Below are 21,968 nucleotides of genomic sequence, written 5' to 3'. Positions count from 1 at the left end.
AGGATAACGTGTATCCTTAATACGTTTGGAGAAAACGCTTATCTGGTAAGCGTGGTGTTCCTGGACTGCTTCTCTGAAGTCAGCGTGGCCAGAAAAATACTCAATATACGTTTGAGCTACTGAAATGGGACTTCTCCTGCTGTGAAGCTGACTCCTCCGCTGGGGGAGCTGAGGGAGAAAGATCCAACATTCCATTGATGGACGCTATAGGATCATTCCTTATGGCGTCACCATCCGGTGTATCCGGATTGAGAGCGGTGTCAGGATCAAAGTCCTGATGAGCTACGTCTGCCTCATCATACAGAGAGCCTCCTGGGACCCCCCCGGAGCACCGATTTTTTTCCAAATGAGGGTGGCCAGGGAGCAATGATCCAGATTGCCCATGGCCTGTCCGGACTGCAAGTCTCTATCCCATTGCAACTCCATCCCTGTCCTTGGACAGGGTTGACAGGTGGTTCCTTTGGCCACGTCTAGTAGAGACCCCGGCTGACCAAGTGCTACAGGGGAGCATTGCACACAATGGGGTTCAGTGCCGTGGAACAGTATCACATGCAGTAAAAACAGCATCGAAAGCCTGTGTTGCTTATGCTGCTGCCGGCTAGCCATCTAGGATATAGAGCCAAGAATGGCGACCGTACAGTGCAATGTATAGCATACAGGCATAAAGTACAAATGAACACTGCAGCACATGCAATACAAGCAGCATAGAAAGCCTGTGCCTTGGCACCCCTGCTTTTCTGCTGCTGTAGACTAGCCATCTAGGGGAATATAGCCCAGAATAGCGACCATACAGTGCAATGTATAGCATACAAGCATAAGTACAAATGAACACTGCAACCCCTGCAATACAAGCAGCATAGAAAAAAACCTGTGCCTCAGCACCCTTGCTTTTCTGCTGCTGTAGTCTAGTCATTCTAGGCGAAAATAGCCCAGACTAGCGACCGTACAGTGCAGTGTATAGCATACAAGCATAAATACACATGAACACTTCAGTACATGCAATACAAGCAGCATGGAAAGCCTGTGCCTTAGCACCCCTGCTTTCCTGCTGCTGTTGTGTCGCCATCTAAGAGGGCATATAGCCAAAAATAGCGACCTATGCAGTGTAAGCATAAAAATACAAATGGACAACTGCGGTATTTAGTGGGGTCAGCACTTCAGGTGCCGCTTACCGCCCGCCTATAAGCGGGTGTGTGGTCGCCCTAGTCCTGTGCCTGGTTGCCCAGAGTCCGATCTCTCAGCTCGGACTGCAGGAATGGCTGCCGGCGTCCTTCTCCAGCTCGTGTGAGTAGGGGCGGGCCGTGGGCGTGCCCCCAAGTCAGAGCGGGAAACCGGCGTCCCACAGTGTCCAGTGAGAGGGCTGGAGCATGTAAATAAGGCTCCAGCCCTCGGCGCTGCTGATTGTACAGCGTCTCTCCCCTACCCTGATTGACAGGGTGGGGGCGGGAACGAAGCGGAGCTAGGCCGCAAAAGCCGGGGACTGGATTTATAAGCGCCGCCGCCGTAAAAGCGCGGTCGGCGCTAAGTCCCCGGCGCACTACAAGTCCCAGCCGCGCCGCCGCTCCCGGAGCGTCCGGCGCGGTAGTTCCCAATACATAAAGTCACTCAGCTAGGCTGCAGTGACTGTAACCCTTTACTGTCCCCGGCGCACTAGCACACCCAGCAAGTCTGGAGTGTGCTGTGCCTGTGTGTACGGGGACACAGAGTACCTGAATGGTGCAGGGCCATGTCCCTGAACGGTACCCAGCTCCGTATCCAGCAGGTTCAATGGGTCTGTGGATGGAGCCCGGCCTCAGGGCTTTGGGGCCGGTAAGATCCCACTTCCTCAGAGCCCCTCAGGGGGATGTGGAAGGAAAACAGCATGTGGGCTCCAGCCGCCGTACCAGCAATAGGTACCTCAACCTTACAAACCACAAGCGGGGTGAGAACGGAGCATGCTGGGGGCCCTATATGGGCCCTCTTTTCTTCCATCCGATATAGTCAGCAGCTACTGCTGACTAAACAGTGGAGCTATGCGTGGATGTCTGACCTCCTTCGCACAAAGCAGAAAACTGGTGAGCCAGTGATCCCACTGGGGGTGTATAGCCAGAAGGGGAGGGGCCTTACACTTTTTAGTGTAATGCTTTGTGTGGCCTCCGGAGGCAGTAGCTATACACCCAATCGTCAATCGTCTGGGTCTCCCAATGGAGCGCCGAAGAAAGTGCATCTTATAATCCGAAAAATACGCTAACAAAAAACAGCAATTCAGAAATTCTTTTATGCCGTTCACGGTTTGGTAAAACACTGCTTTATTCCACGGATCAGAACGATTACAGCGATACCACGTTTATGTTTTGCCTCCTTCACACAAACAATTTTATAGAAAAAAAAATGATTTTGCACTGCTATATTCTGACAGCTATATATTTTTTTTTTTATTTTTCTGCTACCAGTTGAATGGTGGCTTGTTTTTTGTGCAACGAGATGACTTTTTCATTGATACCATATTTAATTCCACTTTTTCTTCCGGCTGTTTGATGAAAAAGCCTACATTTTTAAAAAATTTTTTTTTTTTTCAGTGTTCACTGAAGGGGTTAACCAGATAACAAATTTACAGATTGGGACGTTTCAAATGTGGCAAAACCAAGTATGTTTACTTTTTTGTTTATTTTTACATAAATATACGTGTTTATTGGCTAAATATTTTTGGGGCGTTATTAGTGGAAAGCATAGTAACAATGATAATGACAGGATGTACAAAACCCCCCCATCCCAAAAAAATGCCCAGTGATTCTAAATATAAATGAGGTTTGTATTACTCCTATCGTGAACTCAAACATATCTTCTGCGCAGTGTAAAATAATTAACCTGGAATATGGCTCCCCCTGGTGGGGTTTAGAGAAAAGTGCAAGATCAAACGATAGCTTCCTGCAAAGGGTCCTAGGAGTCCTTATGAGGGTAACTATGCACCGTTAACTTGTATGTTCTTTGTGAGTTCATAGTATAATTACAGTCCTGACAGAGTAATTTATCACAGGAATCTATGGTTTCATTCTGCACTGTTCTCCAAACACCACTACGGGGAGCCATATTACTGGTTAATCTAATATATAAAGGTGTGTGTGTGTGTGTGTGTGTGTGTGTGTGTGTGTGTGTGTGTGTGTGTGTGTGTGTGTGTGTGTGTGTGTGTCCCCGCACCGTTGCATTTAGAATCACGACATTTTTTGCACAGACACCCCATGTGACTCAGGGAATGTCATAGACAATGTTTGGACGGAAAAGTTTAACCCCATGCTTTGCTTACTCTCCAAAAATCCTGCCTCTATTAAACTGAATGGAGGTGGGAGCTACAGGCTATAAATAGCAACTGTCAGTGGTTGCTATAGGAACAAAATAAACTGTTAGTATAAGAAGCTTATGTGTGAGGTAATATGATATTGGTGGGGAGATAGAGAGACAAAAAGAGACAGACAGACAGAGAGACAGACGGGGAAAGAGACAGAGATAAACAGCCAAAGAGACAGCCCGGGCAGAGAGAGAAACAGACAGCCACACACAAGACCCAGTCACACAACGACTTACCAGTGATCCCGACAACGATACGTCCTGATAAGGATCGCTGGTAAGTCGCTGGGAGGTCGCTGGTGAGATGTCATACAGTCAGGCCTTACTAACGACACAGTAACGATACAGATCGCAGTAGCGACCTATATAACGATTTCGGCGGTCATTGGGACCCTGTCACACAGCGTCAAACACAGCGTTGCGTCCTGCCCAGCAGGACATCGCCTTTGAAGAAAATGGTCCGGACCATTCTGCAACGACTAGAGATCTCACAGCAGGGGCCTGATCGTTGATAGGTGTCACACATAACGAGATCGCTGGCGAGATCGCTGCTGCGTCACAGAAACTGTGACTCAGCAACGATCTCATTAGCGATCTCGTTGTGTGTGACGGGGCCTATAGAGAGAGACACAGAGAAAGAGACCTGGCTAGTTTCCTGCCAGCGTTGAGAAACACGTGATGGTGTCTCCGCAGGCTTTCTTGTTTTAAATATTTCCCAGGGGGCATTGCTCTAGAATCAATGCGTTGAGAAACACGTGATGGGGTCTCCGCGGTGTTGGATGTTGATCTCCCTAAGGTCACCCATCCTTGCTTATGTAGTCTTCTACTAGGCAATGCTCCCACTAGCCAGTTTCCTACTCCACACTGATGAGGGGCAAATACCCCGAAACAGATGTCTGTGGATGGATACCATGTTTGGCATAGGTGGTCTCCTTGAGGGTATGTGCGCACGTTGCTTTTTACCTGCTTTTTACCTGCTTTTTTGCTGCTTTTTCTTCTGCGCTGTTTAATGCCAAAATGGATGTGTTCTTCTATTCAAGCAAAGTCTATGGGAATTTGGGTTTCTTGTTCACACTATGTTGTTCAAAATGCTGCCTTTTTGTGGCAGAACTTTGGTCAAAAACTCAGCTTTTCAAAGAAGCAACATGTCAATTTTTTTGCCATTTGGGTTTTGCACTGCAAAGCTGAGTTTTTGACCAAAGTTCTGCCACAAAAAGGCAGCATTTTGAACAACATAGTGTGAACAAGAAACCCAAATTCCCATAGACTTTGCTTGAATAGAAGAACACATCCATTTTGGCATTAAACAGCGCAGAAGAAAAAGCAGCAAAAAAGCAGGTAAAAAGCAACGTGCGCACATACCCTTACTGGAGACTGCCCTTCCCGTGGTTGTTCCTTCCCGGTGAAAGACCTGGCTAGTTTCCTGCCAGCGTTGAGAAACATGTGATGGTGTCTCCGCAGGCTTTCTTGTTTTGAATATTTCCCAGGGTACATTGCTCTAGAATCACTGCGTTGAGAAACACGTGATGGTATCTCCGCGGTGTTGGATGTTCTCCTTAAGGTTAACCATTCTTGCTTACAGAGATAGCGAGAGAGACAGACAGACAAGGAAAGAGACAGACAGAGAGACAGACAGCGACACACAGAGACTGGGAGAGAGACAGTTACTATCCCGAGCAACGTCGGCTACTACAGCTAGTCTAATATATAAATCTGAGTGTATGTATGTGTGTATGTCTGCTAAAGGAATCCGCATTGTCACATTTACAATCATGAAATTTTCCACAGACACTTCATGTTACCCAGGGAACGTCGTAGACTATGTTTTGACAGGAAAATTTAACCCCATGCTTTACAATTACTCTCCAAAAAACATGCCTCCTTTAAAGTAAATAGAGCGTAAACTACTGGTTTTAATAGCAGCTGTGATTGGTTGCTATAGAACCAAAGGACATTGTTAGTATAAGAAGCTTTTGTGTGAGGTAATATGATGTCGGTGGGGAGACAGAGAGAGACAGAAAGAGACAGACCGGGCAGAGAGACAGACCGGGCAAAGAGAGAGAGAGAGAGACCGGGCAAAGAGAGAGAGAGACCGAGCAAAGAGAGAGAGAGAGAGACCGGGCAAAGAGAGAGAGAGAGCGAGAGACCGAGCAAAGAGAGAGAGAGAGAGAGAGAGACCGAGCAAAGGGAGCGAGAGAGACCGAGCAAAGAGAGAGAGAGAGACCGGGCAAAGAGAGAGAGAGAGAGACCGGGCAAAGAGAGAGAGAGAGAGACCGGGCAAAGAGAGAGAGAGAGAGAGACCGGGCAAAGAGAGAGAGAGAGAGACCGGGCAAAGAGAGAGCGAGAGAGACCGGGCAAAGAGAGAGCGAGAGAGACCGGGCAAAGAGAGAGAGAGACCGGGCAAAGAGAGAGCGAGACCGGGCAAAGAGAGAGCGAGACCGGGCAAAGAGAGAGCGAGAGAGACCGGGCAAAGAGATAGAGAGTGACAAACACAGAGATAGAGAGAAAGACTGACAGAAAGATAGAAACAGACAGACAGAGCCATAGACACAGACAGACAAGGAAAGAGACAGACAGACAGACACCAACACACAGACAGAGACTGGGAGAGACACAGACAATTACTATCCCGGGCAACGCCCGGGAACTACAGCTAGTTACTTTATATAGTCACAAGCTGCGCAGAAGATGTGTTTGAGTAAACAAAAGGAGTAATGCAAAACTCATTTATAGTTGGAATCCCTGGGCATTTTTTGGTATATACACACATCCTTTTATTATTATTGTTACCATGATGTCCACCGGAGTTTCAAGCTATTAAACCCTCTTTTTTTTTTTTTACCCCTTTTAATGTGTTTTTAAACTAACAGCCCCCTATATACAGTATGAGCCACCACACATTTACCTAAATACAGCACGAGTCCTTGCACAGCAACTTATATACAGTAATAGCTTACCTATATACAGTATGAGCCCCACACAGCCCCATATATAGAGTATAAGCCTCCACACAGCCCTCTACATACAATATGAGCCCCCCCACACGTCATCTTTATAAACGAGTCCCCCACAAAGCCTCTCTATATACAGTATGAGCCCCCACACAGCCCCCTACATATTGCATATTGTATAAGCCCTGAAAGTCCCTATACAGTATGAGCCCCCACATAGCAGCTATACACAGTATGAGGTCCCCACACAGCCCCTCTATATATACAGTATGAGGTCCCCACACAGCCCCTCTATATAGTGTAAGCCTCCCACATAGCCTTATATAAAGTGTGAGCTCTCAAATAGCCTCATATATACAGTGCGAGCCCCCACATAACCCTCTATATACAGTATGAGCTCCCACATAGCTTCCTATATACCATGAACCCTCAAATAGCCTCCTATATAATGTGAGCCCACACATAGCCTCCCATATACATTGAGCCCCACATTTTTTCATACAGACACTATGAGCCCTCACATAGCCTCCTATACACATAATGAGCCTTTATATAGCCCCATATATATATATATATATATATATATATATATATATATATATTATGAGCCCCACATAGCCTTCTATATACATTATGACCCCTACACAGCCTCCTAAATACAGAATGAGCACCTTCATAGCTTCCTAAATACAGAATGAGACCCCACATAGCCTCCTATATACATTTCTGAGCACCCACAAATCCTTCCATATACATTTCTGAGCCCCCACACAACCCACTACATACATGCAAATATCCTATACACATGGAAGGAGGAAAAAAAAAAAAACCCCACTCATCTCACTCCTGTTCCCCCGACACGCTTGACGCTACGCACAGCACATGAGATTGTGTCACATCATTGACTTTGCTGTGTCTCACACTGATTGGTGGAAGACGGACCATCGGCACAGTCATTCACCAATGTGTTCACTGCTGTCTGCATCCTATGGATACAAATAGGGATACCATCAGGCTGCAGGCAGCAGTGATGACGAGAGAGCCTGATACAGCCCGTGGTTAACTGGTTTCAGCCCTTCGACTGTCTAGGTCCACAGACTGGAACAGCCAGAGGGTTGTATGTGGCCCGTGGTCGCCACTTTCCTAGCCCTGCTTTACACCCTTTTGGCATTCTCTCAAGCAGCTTCATCAGGACGTCACCTGAAATGTCTTCATACTGCCTTTAAGGAATTCCCAGACGTGCTGATCCCTTGTTGGCTGCTTTGCCTTCGGTGTGCATCCAACTTATTCCAAACCATCTCTATATCTCTATTGGTGGGGATTGAGGAGGCCATGTCATTTGACACAGCTTCCATTTCTCACCTTCTTGGTCACATAGCCTCTTACAGAGCCTGGAGGTGTGATCTGGGGTCATTGTCCTGTTGCAAGACAAATAATGGCCTCACTTAGGGTACCGTCACACTTTAGCGACGCAGCAGCAATCCCACCAGCGATCTGACCTGGTCAGGATCGCTGCTGCATCGCTACATGGTCGCTGGTGAGCTGTCAAACAGGCAGATCTCACCAGCGACCAGTGACCAGCCCCCAGCCAGCAGCAACGTGCAAGCGACGCTGCGCTTGCACGGAGCCGGCGTCTGGAAGCTGTGGACACTGGTAACTAAGGTAAACATCGGGTATGGTTACCCGATGTTTACCTTAGTTACCAGCGCACACCACTTAGCTTAGCGTGTGCAGGGAGCAGGAGCTGGCACTGGCAGTGTGAGAGCTGCGGAGGCTGGTAACGAAGGTAAATATCGGGTAACCACCTTGGTTACCCGATGTTTACCCTGGTTACAGCTTACCGCAGGCTGTCAGACGCCGGCTCCTGCTCCCTGCACATTCAAGATTGTTGCTCTCTCGCTGTCACACACAGCGATGTGTGCTTATCAGCGGGAGAGCAACAATAAAAAAACGAACCAGGGCTGTGTGTAACGAGCAGCGATCTCACAGCAGGGGCCAGATCGCTGCTCAGTTTCACACACAGCGAGATCGCTAATGAGATCACAAAAACCGTGACTCAGCAGTGATCTCAGTAGCGATCTCGCTGTGTGTGAAGTACCCCTAAGTGTAATACAGATAGGATGTCATTGAAAAATGCTGTGGTAGCTATGCTGGGTGTGTCTTGAATTTGGAATAAATCACTAACGGTACCACCAGCAAAGCCTCCGCCACACTCCTCTTCCCCTCCATGCTTCATGGTGAGCACCACACATGTAGAACCCAGCCGCTCACCTTTTCTGCATCTCAAAAAGACATGGAGGTTGGTACCAAAAATCTCAATATTTGACTCATCATGACTCACAGGACAGATTTCCACTGATCCAATGTCCAGTCCTTTTGTTACATGGCCCAAGCAAATCTTTTTCTTGTTTGTGGTCTTCAGTAGTGTCTTCTTTGCAGCGGTCTGACCAGCAGTTTCTGTGCACCATTGATGAGGGCTGTTACTGCCAATTTCAGGTTTGTGAGTCTGGTAATGCTAATGAAATTATCCTTAGGTCATTCTTGATCTTTTTCTGGAGCAGTCTTCATGAGAGCCAAATTCATCAAAGAGAATAAGGCTGAGCACACATGCCGAGAAACACAGACGAGTAGAATGTGTTTAAAAAAAAAATAAATAAAAAAATTGCATTCCACCCGGACCCGCTCCCATGAGCAATTTTTTTTTCTGAGCCCTAATCGGACCGAGTAAACAATTGCAGTATGCTGCGGGTAGAATCCGATTCATTTTCAATCACACCCATAAAAGTCTATTAGTGCGAGAGAAATATCGCACTGCACTCGCATTACACCGCTGTAATGCGAGTGCAGTGTAAGAATCGCATCAGCTGACAATGGATGAGATGGGGAGATTAATCCCTCCCTCTTCATCATTGTAGCATTAGTCGCATGACACTTTGCTTACACTCCAGCAGAGCTGGAGCCGAGTGTCACATGACTGACTCGCTTTAATGCCCGTGTGCCCCCAGCCTAAGGGTTTTCATCACTGCACTTATAGCATTTTTCAGGATGAATTAACCTTCATTAACTGACGGACTGTCTGTCTCATTACTTAGTTGCTTGGTTCTTGCAGGTTACTGGAAAAGGTCTCAGCACTGTATGGACTTGTGTACCAACACTGCCTCTGGAAAAGGTGACCAACGATCGCAAACGCTTTATAGAGCACAGTGATTCCAAACGTTAAACGGGGTGCTCACTACTAGGGCAACACCTTTCACCTGTCCCATGTTTGCCCCCATAAAAATAAAAAAAGTTCACACTCACCTTTGGTGCCTTCCCAGCAGTGTCAGCACTCGCTCCCCGGGCTCATGTGAGGTTCCTACGTCAAACGTCTTGAGAGAATTACAAGGTGGTGTAAAGCTGTCATCTAAATACGTGGGGGTGGGTTGCTATGAGGAATGCAACGTTTAACATATACGGTATTTTCTTTACTCCTTGTTTTGTTCATGTTTTTTCTGCCTTCAGTCTGAATTCAAAATTTGCACATTTCATAAAAAAACAACACAAGGAAGACCTTAGTATGAATAAATGTGGCCAAACTTTTGACTGGTACATACATATTTTTATATACATTTTTTTTTTCTTTCCAATAATATAAGGCTTAAAAATGAAGAAGGGCTATTTCTGTGTTTTTTTTACATATATAATGACTGCAGAATCTAGAGGGATAAACGGTCAGGATCGGTGCTCGCTGTTGCAGCAGGGTATTAGGTGTACAGTATATTACAGCTGACACCTATGTCTTAAAGTGTGGCTGTCAATGTTCTTGGAGTGAAAAGGGTTAAACATCGTCCATAATGCATTTAAGGGAATAAATAAAAATAAGTCTACCTAATGCCAACCGCTTCAAAACAGCTCTTCTCAAAGTGCTTGGAACAGAAGTAGACATAGTCAGAAGAAGGGTCCCAAAGTCCATTGCCGCTGGGGTCTGTTCTTCTGCAGTTTGCAATCCAAAGGCTCCTTCTAGGGTCCTCTTTCCTAGGAAGCCTTGAGACGAAGGAAGATATACAGATATGAAACATATCTGCTACATGGTGATGTTAAAGGTTTTTTTTTAAGCTTGGAAAACCATGGTTTTATTCTGGAAACAACTCCTTATCTACCCACAGGTTGTTGTCTAAGGCTAAGTTCACATTTCCGTTGTTTTGCATCAGTCACATGCGTTGCTTGACAACGGATGACAAAGAACAGAATTCTTTGTCGGACTCCGTTGTGTGCGGGGGACGGAGCGTGAGGGGGCGGAGCTGTGGCACTGAGGATGTCAGTGCCGCGGGGACTGCAGGGCTGGGGACAGGTGAGTGTGTGAGAGTGTGTGTGTGTGTATGTATGTGTGTGTACATGCTGAGTGCGGGAGGAGGCGGAGCCGAGCGGGGAAGTGTCAGGCTCCCTGCACAGCCAGGGTAAATATGGGGTATAAGCAAAGTGCACTTTTTGCTTGGTTACCCGATATTTATCTTGGTTACCAGCATACACCGCTTAGCGCTGGCTCCCTGCACACGTAACCAGTGCAAATATCGGGTAACTAACCAAAGCGCATTTTCTTGGTTACCCGATGTGTATCCTGGTTACGGGTGCAGGGAGCCAGAGAGCACATGCGCAGCGAAATCCTACGGATCGCGCTGCTCAAAAAAACATTACAGGCTGCATTGCTCCCGCCCGGCGGTCAGTTAAAAAACGACTGACCGCGACGCAGCGGATGCAATGCAGCATCATCAGTCGCAATCCGTCACTAATAGAAGTATATGGGGAAAAACTGGATTCCTGCAAAATATTTTGCAGGATACCGTAATTCCTCAAGGCCACGGATTGTGACTGATGCAAAACAACGGAAGTGTGAACCTAACCTAATATGTCCCATTGAATAAAAATACGGTAAGTCAAGCTGGTGTGGCACTAGTCTGAGGAGTAGTAAGCCATGTTTTTAGTGTGTTTTTAGTGTGCAAAACCCCTTTGTGTACAACCCTTTTAAACAAAGGTTTATGTGGTTTTCTTGGTATTCCATCCACAACAACAGAATATACGTCATTTTGCCTATCACTGAGCTCAGACACTGTGGATTGGTGGTGCAGATTCCACATAGCGAAGCAAAAGCAAAGTACAGTGCAATATATGCGGAAGGGTTTAGATAAAACTATCAACATACAAGGAAATAGAAGCAGAATGTGCTTTATGCTGTGGAAATTTAATGGTACGATTTATTCCCTGAAGTACAGGGTGAAGTATAAAGGGGAACCAGATTTGACACATCTACATTGCGATGCAGAATCACGCTTGATTTCCCATTACCTCGTGGTAAGATCCACAATGGAAAAGATCTGTCTTGAGTTGCCTATTTATTACAGCACATTTGACCACTACAGTTTGCTAATGTATTGCAAATTGAGATTTATCACATTTTCTGCTGATGACTAAGTATTTTTGTATATTTATACACTCTGTTTTAGTAAATTCCAGCCTCTGTTTTACCGCTCAATTCCTGGTGGTTTAAGAGAAGATCCTGTTTATGAGGCATGTGCAGGTCCCAACTCTTGAGCATTCATTTAATATCTTGTGAATATGCCAGACATCTCCAAGTTAGGGCGCTTTCATACTTGCATTGAACGGCATTCGTTGCTATCCGACACCTTGAGGAATTACGGTAACCGTTGCAGGAAACAGTTTTCTTCCTTATAGACTTCTATTAGCTATGGATAGCAACGAATGGCCTTGCGTTGCATCAGTCAGCCGACGCAGCGTTGCATCCGTCTGGCGGATGGAATGCTGCATGTAGCGTTTTTCTGCGCTTAGCGGACTGTCAAAAAAACGCAACCTGCGGGATTCCGTCGGCATCCGTTGTTTTTATAATGGATGCCAATGGTGACGGATTCCCTTAGAATCCGTCATTTGACGGATTCCGTTAATGCATCCGTGTTTACACAACTGCGCATGCCCAGATGTGTAAAGTCAAGAAAAAAAAATAACGGATTGCGTTTTGTACGATCTGTTGCATCCGTTGTACCACTATATGCAACACATCCATAACACAACGCAATGCAACGGATGCCGTTCAACGCAAGTGTGAAAGAAGCCTTAGGAATTATCCTTTAAAGGATCTTTATATTGATGACCTATCCACTGGTTTGATCACAATCCATATATATCAGAGCAGTGGAGTGCAAGACCTGGCACCCGCACCAATCAGCTGTTCCCAATGCCGACGGTGTCTGGATGTTATCAGTTTACGGAGCGAAACAGCACAGCCCAGGGTACAACTGAGCGGCGCGATGCCTGGGGTCACATCCCTACTGATGTATAGATGGCCTACCATTAGCGGGACATCAATAGCAGATCAGTCTATCATTAGGATAGGTCATCAATAGTAGATCTTATACAAAACACAGTACTTCTGACCATGTCTGGGTGCACTGGTAGGGTTTAAACCCGTAGACAGGATAGATATAGAGATTATATACAGGGTGGTCCAAAAGTAGGTGGATAGTATGTGTAATAGGGTTAACAAACATGGTGCAAAGTGAGACTGACTTAGTTGCCCTTAGCAACCAATCAGATTCCACTTTTCATTCTTCATAGACTCTGAAAAGTGAAATCTGATTGGTTGCTAAGGACAACTGAGTCAGTTTCACTTTGCACCATGTTTGATAGCCCTATTACACATACTGTCCACCTATAATAAATATATATATATTATATATACATACATACATACACACACACACACAGTACAGACCAAAAGTTTGGACACTTCTTCTCATTCAAAGAGTTTTCTTTATTTTCATGACTCTGAAAATTGTATTCACATTGAAGGCATCAAAATTATGAATTAACACATGTGGAATGAAATACTTAACAAAAAAATGTGGAACAACTGAAAATATGTCTTATATTCTAGGTTCTTCAAAGTAACCACCTTTTTCTTTGATTACTACTTTGCACTCTCTTGGCATTCTCTTGATGAGCTTCAAGAGGTAGTCACCGATAATGGTTTTCACTTCACAGGTGTGCCCTGTCAGGTTTAATAAGTGGGATTTCTTGCCTTATAAATGGGGTTGGGACGATCAGTTGTGTTGTGCAGAAGTCTGGTGGATACAGAGCTGATAGTCCTACTGAATAGACTGTTAGAATTTGTATTATTGCAAGAAAAAGCAGCTAAGTAAAGAAAAACGAGTGGCCATTATTACTTTAAGAAATTAATGTCAGTCAGTCTGAAAAATTTGGAAAACTTTGAAAGTGTCCCTAAGTGCAGTGGCAAAAACCATCAAACGCTACAAAGAAACTGGCTCACATGATGACCGCCCCAGGAAAGGAAGACCAAGAGTCACCTCTGCTGCGGAGGATAAGTTTATCCGAGTCACCAGGCTCAGAAATCGCAGGCTAACAGCAGCTCAGATTAGAGACCAGGTCAATGCCACACAGAGGTCTAGCAGCAGACACATCTCTAGAACAAGTGTTAAGTGGAGACTTTGTGCAGCAGGCCTTCATGGTAAAATAGCTGCTAGGAAACCACTGCTAAGGACAGGCAACAAGCAGAAGAGAATTGTTTGGGATAAAGAACACAAGGAATGGACATTAGACCAGTGGAAATCTGTGCTTTGGTCTGATGAGTTCAAATTTGAGATCTTTGAATCCAACCACCATGTCTTTGTGCGACGCAGAAAAGGTGAACGGATGGACTCTACATGCCTGGTTTCCACCATGAAGCATGGAGGAGGAGCTGTGATGGTGTGGGGGTGCTTTGCTGGTGACACTGTTGGGGATTTATTCAAAATTGAAGGCATACTGAACCAGCATGGCTACCACAGCATCTTGCAGCGCCATGCTATTCCATCCGGTTTGTGTTTAGTTGGACCATCATTTATTTTTCAAACAGGACAATGACCCCAAACACACCTCCAGGCAGTGTAAGGGCTATTTGACTAAGAAGGAGAGTGTTGGGGTGCTACGCCAGATGACCTGGCCTCCACAGTCACCAGACCTGAACCCAATCAAGATGGTTTGGGGGTGAGCTGGACCGCAGAGTAAAGGCAAAAGGGCCAACAAGTGCTAAGCATCTCTGGGAACTCCTTCAAGACTGTTGGAAGACCATTTCCGGTGACTACCTCTTGAAGCTCATCAAGAGAATGCCAAGACTGTGAAAAGCAGTAATCAAAGCAAAAGGTGGCTACTTTGAAGAACCTAGAATATAAGACATATTTTCAGTTGTTTCACACTTTTATGTTAAGTATTTCATTCCACGCGTGTTAATTCATAGTTTTGATGCCATCAATGTGAATCTACAATTTTCAAAGTCAAGAAAATAAAGAAAACTCTTCGAATGATGTGTGTCCAAAACTTTGCTCTGTACTGTATATATATATATACACATATATCTGTAATCAGGCACTCCAATATGAAACAAATTGAATTTTATTTATAACAGCAGTCAGTCCAGGTAAAAAGTCGTTTCGGTCTTGGTTCAGACCTTCCTCAGTTAGAACTGGTAAACATAAAACATAATGCGTAAGTGAAATTTTACAGAAAAGAATAAAATAATGGTCTTCACAGTGTATGGTCACAGATACAAAAAGAATTAAACAATGTGCATGAAATAGGAATCTGTAATAAATATCCCAAAGGTGATGATACAATATAAAGTAAAAAAGTGTATTATGGGGGTTGGTGCTAGCAAGATGAAAAAGAGAGAAAGGGGAAAGAAGAAGCAAAAGAAAGGGAAAAAAAACTAAGAAAAAAATAGGGAAAAGGAGGGGAAAAAAAGGACGAAAAAAAAAGAAAAAAAAAAAAAGAGAAGCAGGAAGTAGGTGGAGCAAAAAGAGAGGGAGAAGGGGTAATAGGGCCAAGATGAGATGGGAGAAAATCGCATTGGGCATAAAGGAACAGATATCAGGGGAAAGAAGAAGAAGAGGCAATGATAAATGGAGGACGGAAGGAAAAAAAAAAAGAGAATGGAGAGAGAATACGCAGGTAGACAGAGAGGGAAGACCCACATAGATGATACAAAAGGAAAGGATGTTTAAAGGGAACCAAACATCAGGATTGTCATGTATAAGGTGCAGCCAGTGCAGCACTGGCACTATGAGGCACAGGCTGTACATACCATCAGGGGGCAGCTCGGGTGTTTAGGCAGTGAAATCCAACTTTATAAAGTTTGAAAAATCAAGCACTTTTTGATTGACGTGTGCACCTCTCTCCTAATGTCCGGGCGGGTTATGCACGTGTATCCCCGCCCCCTGTTCCTTCCTCTCTCTGGTTGTATTCAAATTTCTCTCTTCAGAAAGATGGCGCCGGAGTTGGCACCTGCGCATAGCGCTCATCTCCGGCGCCATGTTTCTGAAGCCCGCAGTAGCTAGTATAACCTGCAGTTATGATATCGTGCCGCCCCAGGACACCGTGACCGGGTCTCGCAGCACTGCCGTCACGGGGTCACGTGAGTCCATTGTGAACTTACCTCACCTGACCCCCGATGTCGCTGGCAGGCTGCTGTCGGCTTTTTCCTGTGGCGTCCCGGTGTCCTAGGCAGCTGCTGTGCTGGCACAGTGTCCTGGGGCGGCACGATATCGTAGCTGCAGGTAATACTAGCTACTGCGGGCTTCAGAAACATGGCGCCGGAGATAAGCGCTAGGCGCAGGTGCTAACTCCGGCGCCATGTTTCTGAAGAGAGAAATTTGAATACAACCAGAGAGAGGAAGGAACAGAGGGCGGGGATACACGTGCATAACCCGCCCGGACATTAGGAGAGAGGTGCACACGTCAATCAAAAAGTGCTTGATTTTTCAAACTTTATAAAGTTGGATTTCACTGCCTAAACACCCGAGCTGCCCCCTGATGGTATGTACAGCCTGTGCCTCATAGTGCCAGTGCACTAGGGATGTGATTATCATTATTATGAGTATATAGGAGTTACATGGAGATATCCATAAAGAACAAGATTTAAGATGTTGTTTGAACTGTACCCCACATATCTCTTGGCATAAGACTCAGACAGACAGTCTGGGCTATTCTTGTCACCAGTGAATCATGCTGACATTGCTTAATATAAATGAGGAACCAAGCACATTACAGTAAATTGTATATCACAGAATAAGCTGTTCTACTTTATCCAATAGGAGACGTGTTACGTATTCTTGGCACCTAGCCAATAAGGTTATATATATTTGTAACACTTCCGGAAATAAATCAGTCTTACTTTCTATTCATATCTGAGTACGTCTCTCTGGTGTGAGCGAAAGAGAGGGTAATGCATGCTACCACGAGTGACTCATAATTTGGACTGCAGACAGTTTAAGAGGGATGCATGATTAGATTGCATCAACCTAAATTACGGCCTTATCATTTGGCGCCCAACGAACCTTAGGACGGAGCTCTGGATGGCGGACAGCCATGCTGACACCTTCAGTCGGAAGGCAACTACACGAGAGGTGGAGAATTGCGCAACTCCAGCTGCAGGTGAGATCATTTGTATAATCTCACCTTGCAAACCTCTTGCGTGTACTTGCATTTCGAAGGGGGGGTTGGGCTGTCCCAGTCTAGACACCTAATGACCGCCATCTCGCATGAGATAAGCCGTCCTAAGAGATCTCACACCAAGGTGGTCAGGTTCACCTTAAGCTGTCTGTAATTTATGTAATGTGGTTTTTGTCTGCTCTTTGAGAAAAGCAGAAGTTCTATAGTTTCGTTTTTCTCTGAGTTGAAAGTAGAGGAAAATGAGGAAGTTGTGATATACGCTGGATACATATATATGGATATATATGGTTATATCTGCAGGTGAGATCAGCCACCTGGATGGTGTATATAGTGTCCTTATTGTTATGTCATTGTATTGACCTGTGTCTACCTGTGTAAAAATGTCTGTCTATTTGCAGCAGGTGGAATACTTGCTGGTATCGCTCTAATCACTGTGTTTGTTTGCAGCGAGGTGGGCTGCAAAAAGAGGAAGTTCTATGTGCTTTGTTCGTTCGTACTTGCAGGTTACGCGAAAAGAGGAAGTTGTGTCACGGGAATATACTTTGATATATTGAAGTATATTGAAGCTGGTTTCTTCTATGAGTGAAGGAGAAACTGGAAAAAAAAAAATAAAATTAACTGTTGTGTATAAGAGGAGATACACTGGTGTGTTAACAAGCCCGGTCGATAGTTGATGTTTGATAAGGCCTTGGACGGACCTGATCTTCGGGGATAGAAGATTTGGAAGGGTTTTCTATGTACAGGTGCAGTCTTGTATAAAGTTACAAAAGTGGGGGACTGACCCTGACTGTTACTTGGTATGGTGTTCCTGCTAAGCAGTGAGTTTAAGTTGTACTCATTGGTCTTGTTTTAGTGGATGTCAGTGTATTCTTACCTAGGAATTGAATATACTGGGGAAAACCCTTGATGTCAGGCTTAATCATTGATTATTGATGTTCTGGACGGACCGTTCAAAGAAGGTGTATATAGTGTGAACAGAGGTTACCAGTACATGAAGTAAGAGATAGTGAGGGTGAATTTAGTATCTATCACCCACGTGACACCACTTCCTGGTAGGACAACCTGTCAAGTTATGGTTTGTGGACTGAGGTAGAAATTCTATGTATTCTGTGGATGTGTATAGTCTCTGGTCCAGAAGAGGAAGTGGATTACGGCATAGCAGACATCCAGATTGACGTGTTAGTTTAGGTCGTGTACCCTTTTTAATATGGGGTCTAATCAGTCCACACCTGTCAAGTTAACGGCAGAAGAATTAGTAAGCGAACGAGAAGGAATGGAAAGATGTTTTGTTAAACAAGCGAGGGATCTTGAAAGATAAAGATCTCCTTATGGATGCTGAAGCATGGTATAGAACGTCAAAGGACGTTAAAAGATTGGCCTGGAAAGAGGAATAGGATGGAGATAGTAGATATTTCTATATTGCACCAGATCAGAAAATGGCTTCTCAGGAAGTGGCCAAGCCCATTAGGAAACAACGCCCCCCTCCTTATAAGTCGTCCCCAGAGGGTTGGACTTGTGTAGTTTGTCCCCCTGCCCACCAAACGCCCTCCCTAGCCTGCCCAGACGTCATTTCAGGTTGGGCCGCACCTAGTTCCCTTTTCCGGCCATCTTAAGTCCCAAGGCCACTGGCCTATTTGTTGCTGGAGCAGCAGAAGACACCGAGGGGTGTCAGGAAGATGACAATGATTTAACAATGATCCACCCCACCACCAACACTGTCCCTAGTAGAGGTAAACCACAGGTGCTGTCCTATTTGAGGACGTCAGGCCACACATGGCATCGCACCATTATTCCGATAGTCCCAGACAAGAACGCCCTAAATATGTGACATGGAAGCCTCAAGAGGCTGCAGTCCTTGTGAAGGAACACTGAGATATATGCACCTATGAGTGACGTGTCATCAATAATTGATGTTTGATACCTTGGACCTGATGTACAGGTGCAGTGTTAAGGAACAAGTGGGTGAAAGAGCCCTGACTGTTACCTGGTACGGTTTTCATGCTAAGCAGTGAGTTGAACGTTGTATGCGTACTCACTGGTCTTGTTTTAGTAGATGTCAATGTATTCTTACCTAGAATTAAATACATTGGGGAAGACCCCTAAACTTTGGTCTTAATCGGAATTATTGAGTATTCGATAGACCGTTCTCATGGAGGTGTATGTATATCGTGAATTCTCTCTCTGACATAATATCTCATATATAGTTTTCCCTGAAAGATGTTTTCACCCAGATTAAAGCTGGGGATTCTTTCTGGCCAGTAATGGAGCCAGGTTTGCAGTGAGGGTGCGTGTACCTTATCACCCAAGTGACACTGGAAGATGTTTTATGTATAATGTACGCAGTTTTTGGTGTGAAACACCGTAGGAGAGAAAAAAAACAAAAAAAAAACAAAACAGGGAAGTGTTAGTTTCCATTTTAGTCCTGTGAATGACATTCTGTGAAGTTTAGTTGTAAATGACACACGTATGTTGAAATGGAGAATTCTAGATGTAAATTGATGAGTAATTCTGAATCTAGCAACTGCACTATGTGTATTTTACCTGTCTGTGAAAATAAGAAATATAAGCTGATATATAGGGTGGACTTGTGTCCACGTAAGCCCACCCCATTATTTCCTGTTCTGAATGTAGATTTCTTTCTGTCACTCAGCCCTGGGTGGGGTATGGTATGGGGATAGTTATTGCAGGGGCTGACAGGAGATAGGGATACGCTGGAGGCTCGGCCCTGACCACCATCAGGTCTACCGTCGAGATGAGGGCGAGTGCAGGGTCCCTAGTTACAGGGTCAGCCCAGGGGTCCCTATATAATCCATATTCCCGGTGACAGATTGAATACCTCCTGAATGTAGATGTCACAATACATGACATCTTTTCTTTTCACTCCCTCCCAGGACTCTTCAGACGCCCATTTTTGGCCAACACCTACTTCCTCTTTTAGCGGCTGTTTTCTTATCGGTAATTATCTTTAGTGGACGTTTTAACTCAGACACTACATAGTTCATCTTTAGACGCCATTTTAGTCCAGCCGACACCCAGTTCCCCATTTTTGTTTATGCAGCCACAGTCACTGCTCTGTTTATTGCTGACATAGCAGGGACTGCAGAGGGGGGAGACAGGGGACCTGGAACACACACACTCCATTTTTCCACTAATGAACCTTAGCAGAGGTTATTGCTGATAGTCCTGTGGACCTTTTCCCTTCACTTTTGCATATTTGTTTTTTCTGTATGTTATACAATTTAGTAGACCATATAGACTGCTCACTATTAGTCCTGGTGGACAGTGAATATTTTTCTGCATATGGCAGTTGTTACTTAGCCTGGTTTTGAGTTATTTTCACTTGTATGTTATCCTGCCTGGTGTCTTGCACAAGAGTTCCCTGATAGAGAGGGTGGAGGTTCATGTGGTCCCAAGGGGACATTGATCTTCAGGAGTTGGTATATATTAGAGTTTTCGTTGACAGCACCCAGTAATCCTTTGTGTCTTAGTTTGCAGGGTCTGACAGGAGAGAGGGATACGCTGGAGGCCCGACCCTGACCACCATCAGGTCTACCGTCGGGATGAGGGAGAGTGCAGGGCCCCGAGTTACAGGGTCAGCACAGGAGAGGTAGAGTAGATACGCTCCACTGCTTTTTCCTAGTTGTGTAGATGTAGTCAGGGGGTGCTGCTTGGTAGTTTCCAAACCCTCTTGTGCTCTTTTCTCTTTCCCCGGGATTTTAGGGGATTTTAGTTTTTAGAATTTCAATGTTCTCCTGACCCCAAAGTTACACCCATTGCTCTTTCTTACAAACCTGGGTATAGTCCTTTGTATCAGGTCTCCGAGAGCCCATATGCAAACAACTACAGCTGGTAACACCTGAGTTACAGTCAGTCATCTGAGCTACAGTCACAGTCACCTGAGTTACAGTTACAGTCACCTGAAGAGTATAATCATGTCATCTCCAGCCCAGAAGTCATTCTACATGTTTGCAATGGAGGAAGATAGCAGTCCTTTGAACACTACTCAGCCAGATTGAACACCTACCTAAAGCACCAGTTGAAGATCAGTGCCCGTATGACATCACTGCTCCCTGACAAAGTCACCAACTCCCGGTGTGCGGTCCTTAATCCTGCTGAACTTCTCCCTCTTCCAAGGGGGGAGTGTCCCACCTCTGACACCTTGGTGGAAGAGGTAGTCGACTCTGGCATAGCTGAAACTCTGGATTCGATACCGTGACGGATACACCTTTGGACCCTGACTTAACATCTTTGCGGATGGATCAAGATGTGCATCAAGAAGACGGTTCCACATGGGTATGGTGCTGGTAGCAGAAGACGCTGTGCTGATAGAGCAGTCGCTACCCGCATGCCTGTCTGTGAAGAAGCAGATGTATGTGCTCTCGCTGCAGCCTGCAAGATGGCAGCCAGCATCTACTCTGTGGAGGATAAGAGACTTGATCACTGACAATGGAACTGTACATCGCCATGAGGCCATAGAAGAACGGATGGAAGCTTTGCTATGTCCAGACAGAGTCGCGGTGAGCAGGGTTGAGGCCTACATTGGAGGAGTCAAGGGAAGCAGTAAGAAGTGCCCTCACTGACAGAACATCCAAAGAAGCCCCAAGACCACTTACGAGAGAAACAGTCAGTCAATCTGTGCTTTTCGAATGACCCAGATGTGAAGAAGAAAGGAAGGATGGAAAGTCTTGAGAAAACGTTGTCCTGACCCTACAAGAGCAAGTCCCAGAAGAAGAAGAGGACTGAGATAGGGTGCAGCTGTGGGCTCCCGGAGACCATAGGAAGTGGCTAGTGACCTGCTTTCACTGCCAGCCAAAGAGATATGGCAGGCCTTAGACACAGAACTGACTCTACACACCCCATACCAGCCACAGAATAGAGGGAAGGTTGGGAGGTTGGGGCAGTGTAGAAAGCAAGGGCATGAGAGTCTTCGCTTGCATTGTTCAGTGTCAGACACACCACAGCAGGGACCACTAGGTTGAGACCCTATGAAATCCTGTTTAGAAGTACCCCCAGATACTTCAACTAAGCTTGTTGTTTGTTTAAACATTTGCCTAATACACGTTTTTGAGTTTTCTCCTCCAGATCCAGCCAGATCTAGATTTCTTCTCTTTTCTCTTTCTCTCATTCCTCTTTTTCTCTCTCTTCTTTTCCTCTCTCTTTTCTCAATCTTTTTCTCTCTCTTCCTCTCTTCTCAATCTT

The 21,968-nt window shown here is 45.3% G+C and overlaps 1 protein-coding gene across 2 annotated transcripts in view; it reads right to left on the bottom strand.

Moving 5' to 3' along the window:
* The window catches only part of THAP7 (THAP domain containing 7), a 71,012-nt gene that overhangs the window by 13,753 nt on the left and 35,291 nt on the right, over window positions 1-21,968 (bottom strand). For both annotated transcript variants that reach the window (XM_075329223.1, XM_075329224.1), the window contains exon 5: window positions 10,143-10,298. In XM_075329223.1, coding sequence (XP_075185338.1) covers window positions 10,143-10,298 — 156 coding nt within the window. The remainder of the gene's footprint in view (window positions 1-10,142; window positions 10,299-21,968) is intronic.

This window comes from Anomaloglossus baeobatrachus, chromosome 11 (assembly GCF_048569485.1).
Source record: "Anomaloglossus baeobatrachus isolate aAnoBae1 chromosome 11, aAnoBae1.hap1, whole genome shotgun sequence".
NCBI classification, from domain to species: domain Eukaryota; kingdom Metazoa; phylum Chordata; class Amphibia; order Anura; family Aromobatidae; genus Anomaloglossus; species Anomaloglossus baeobatrachus.
This window is presented reverse-complemented; position numbering and strand designations above follow the sequence as displayed.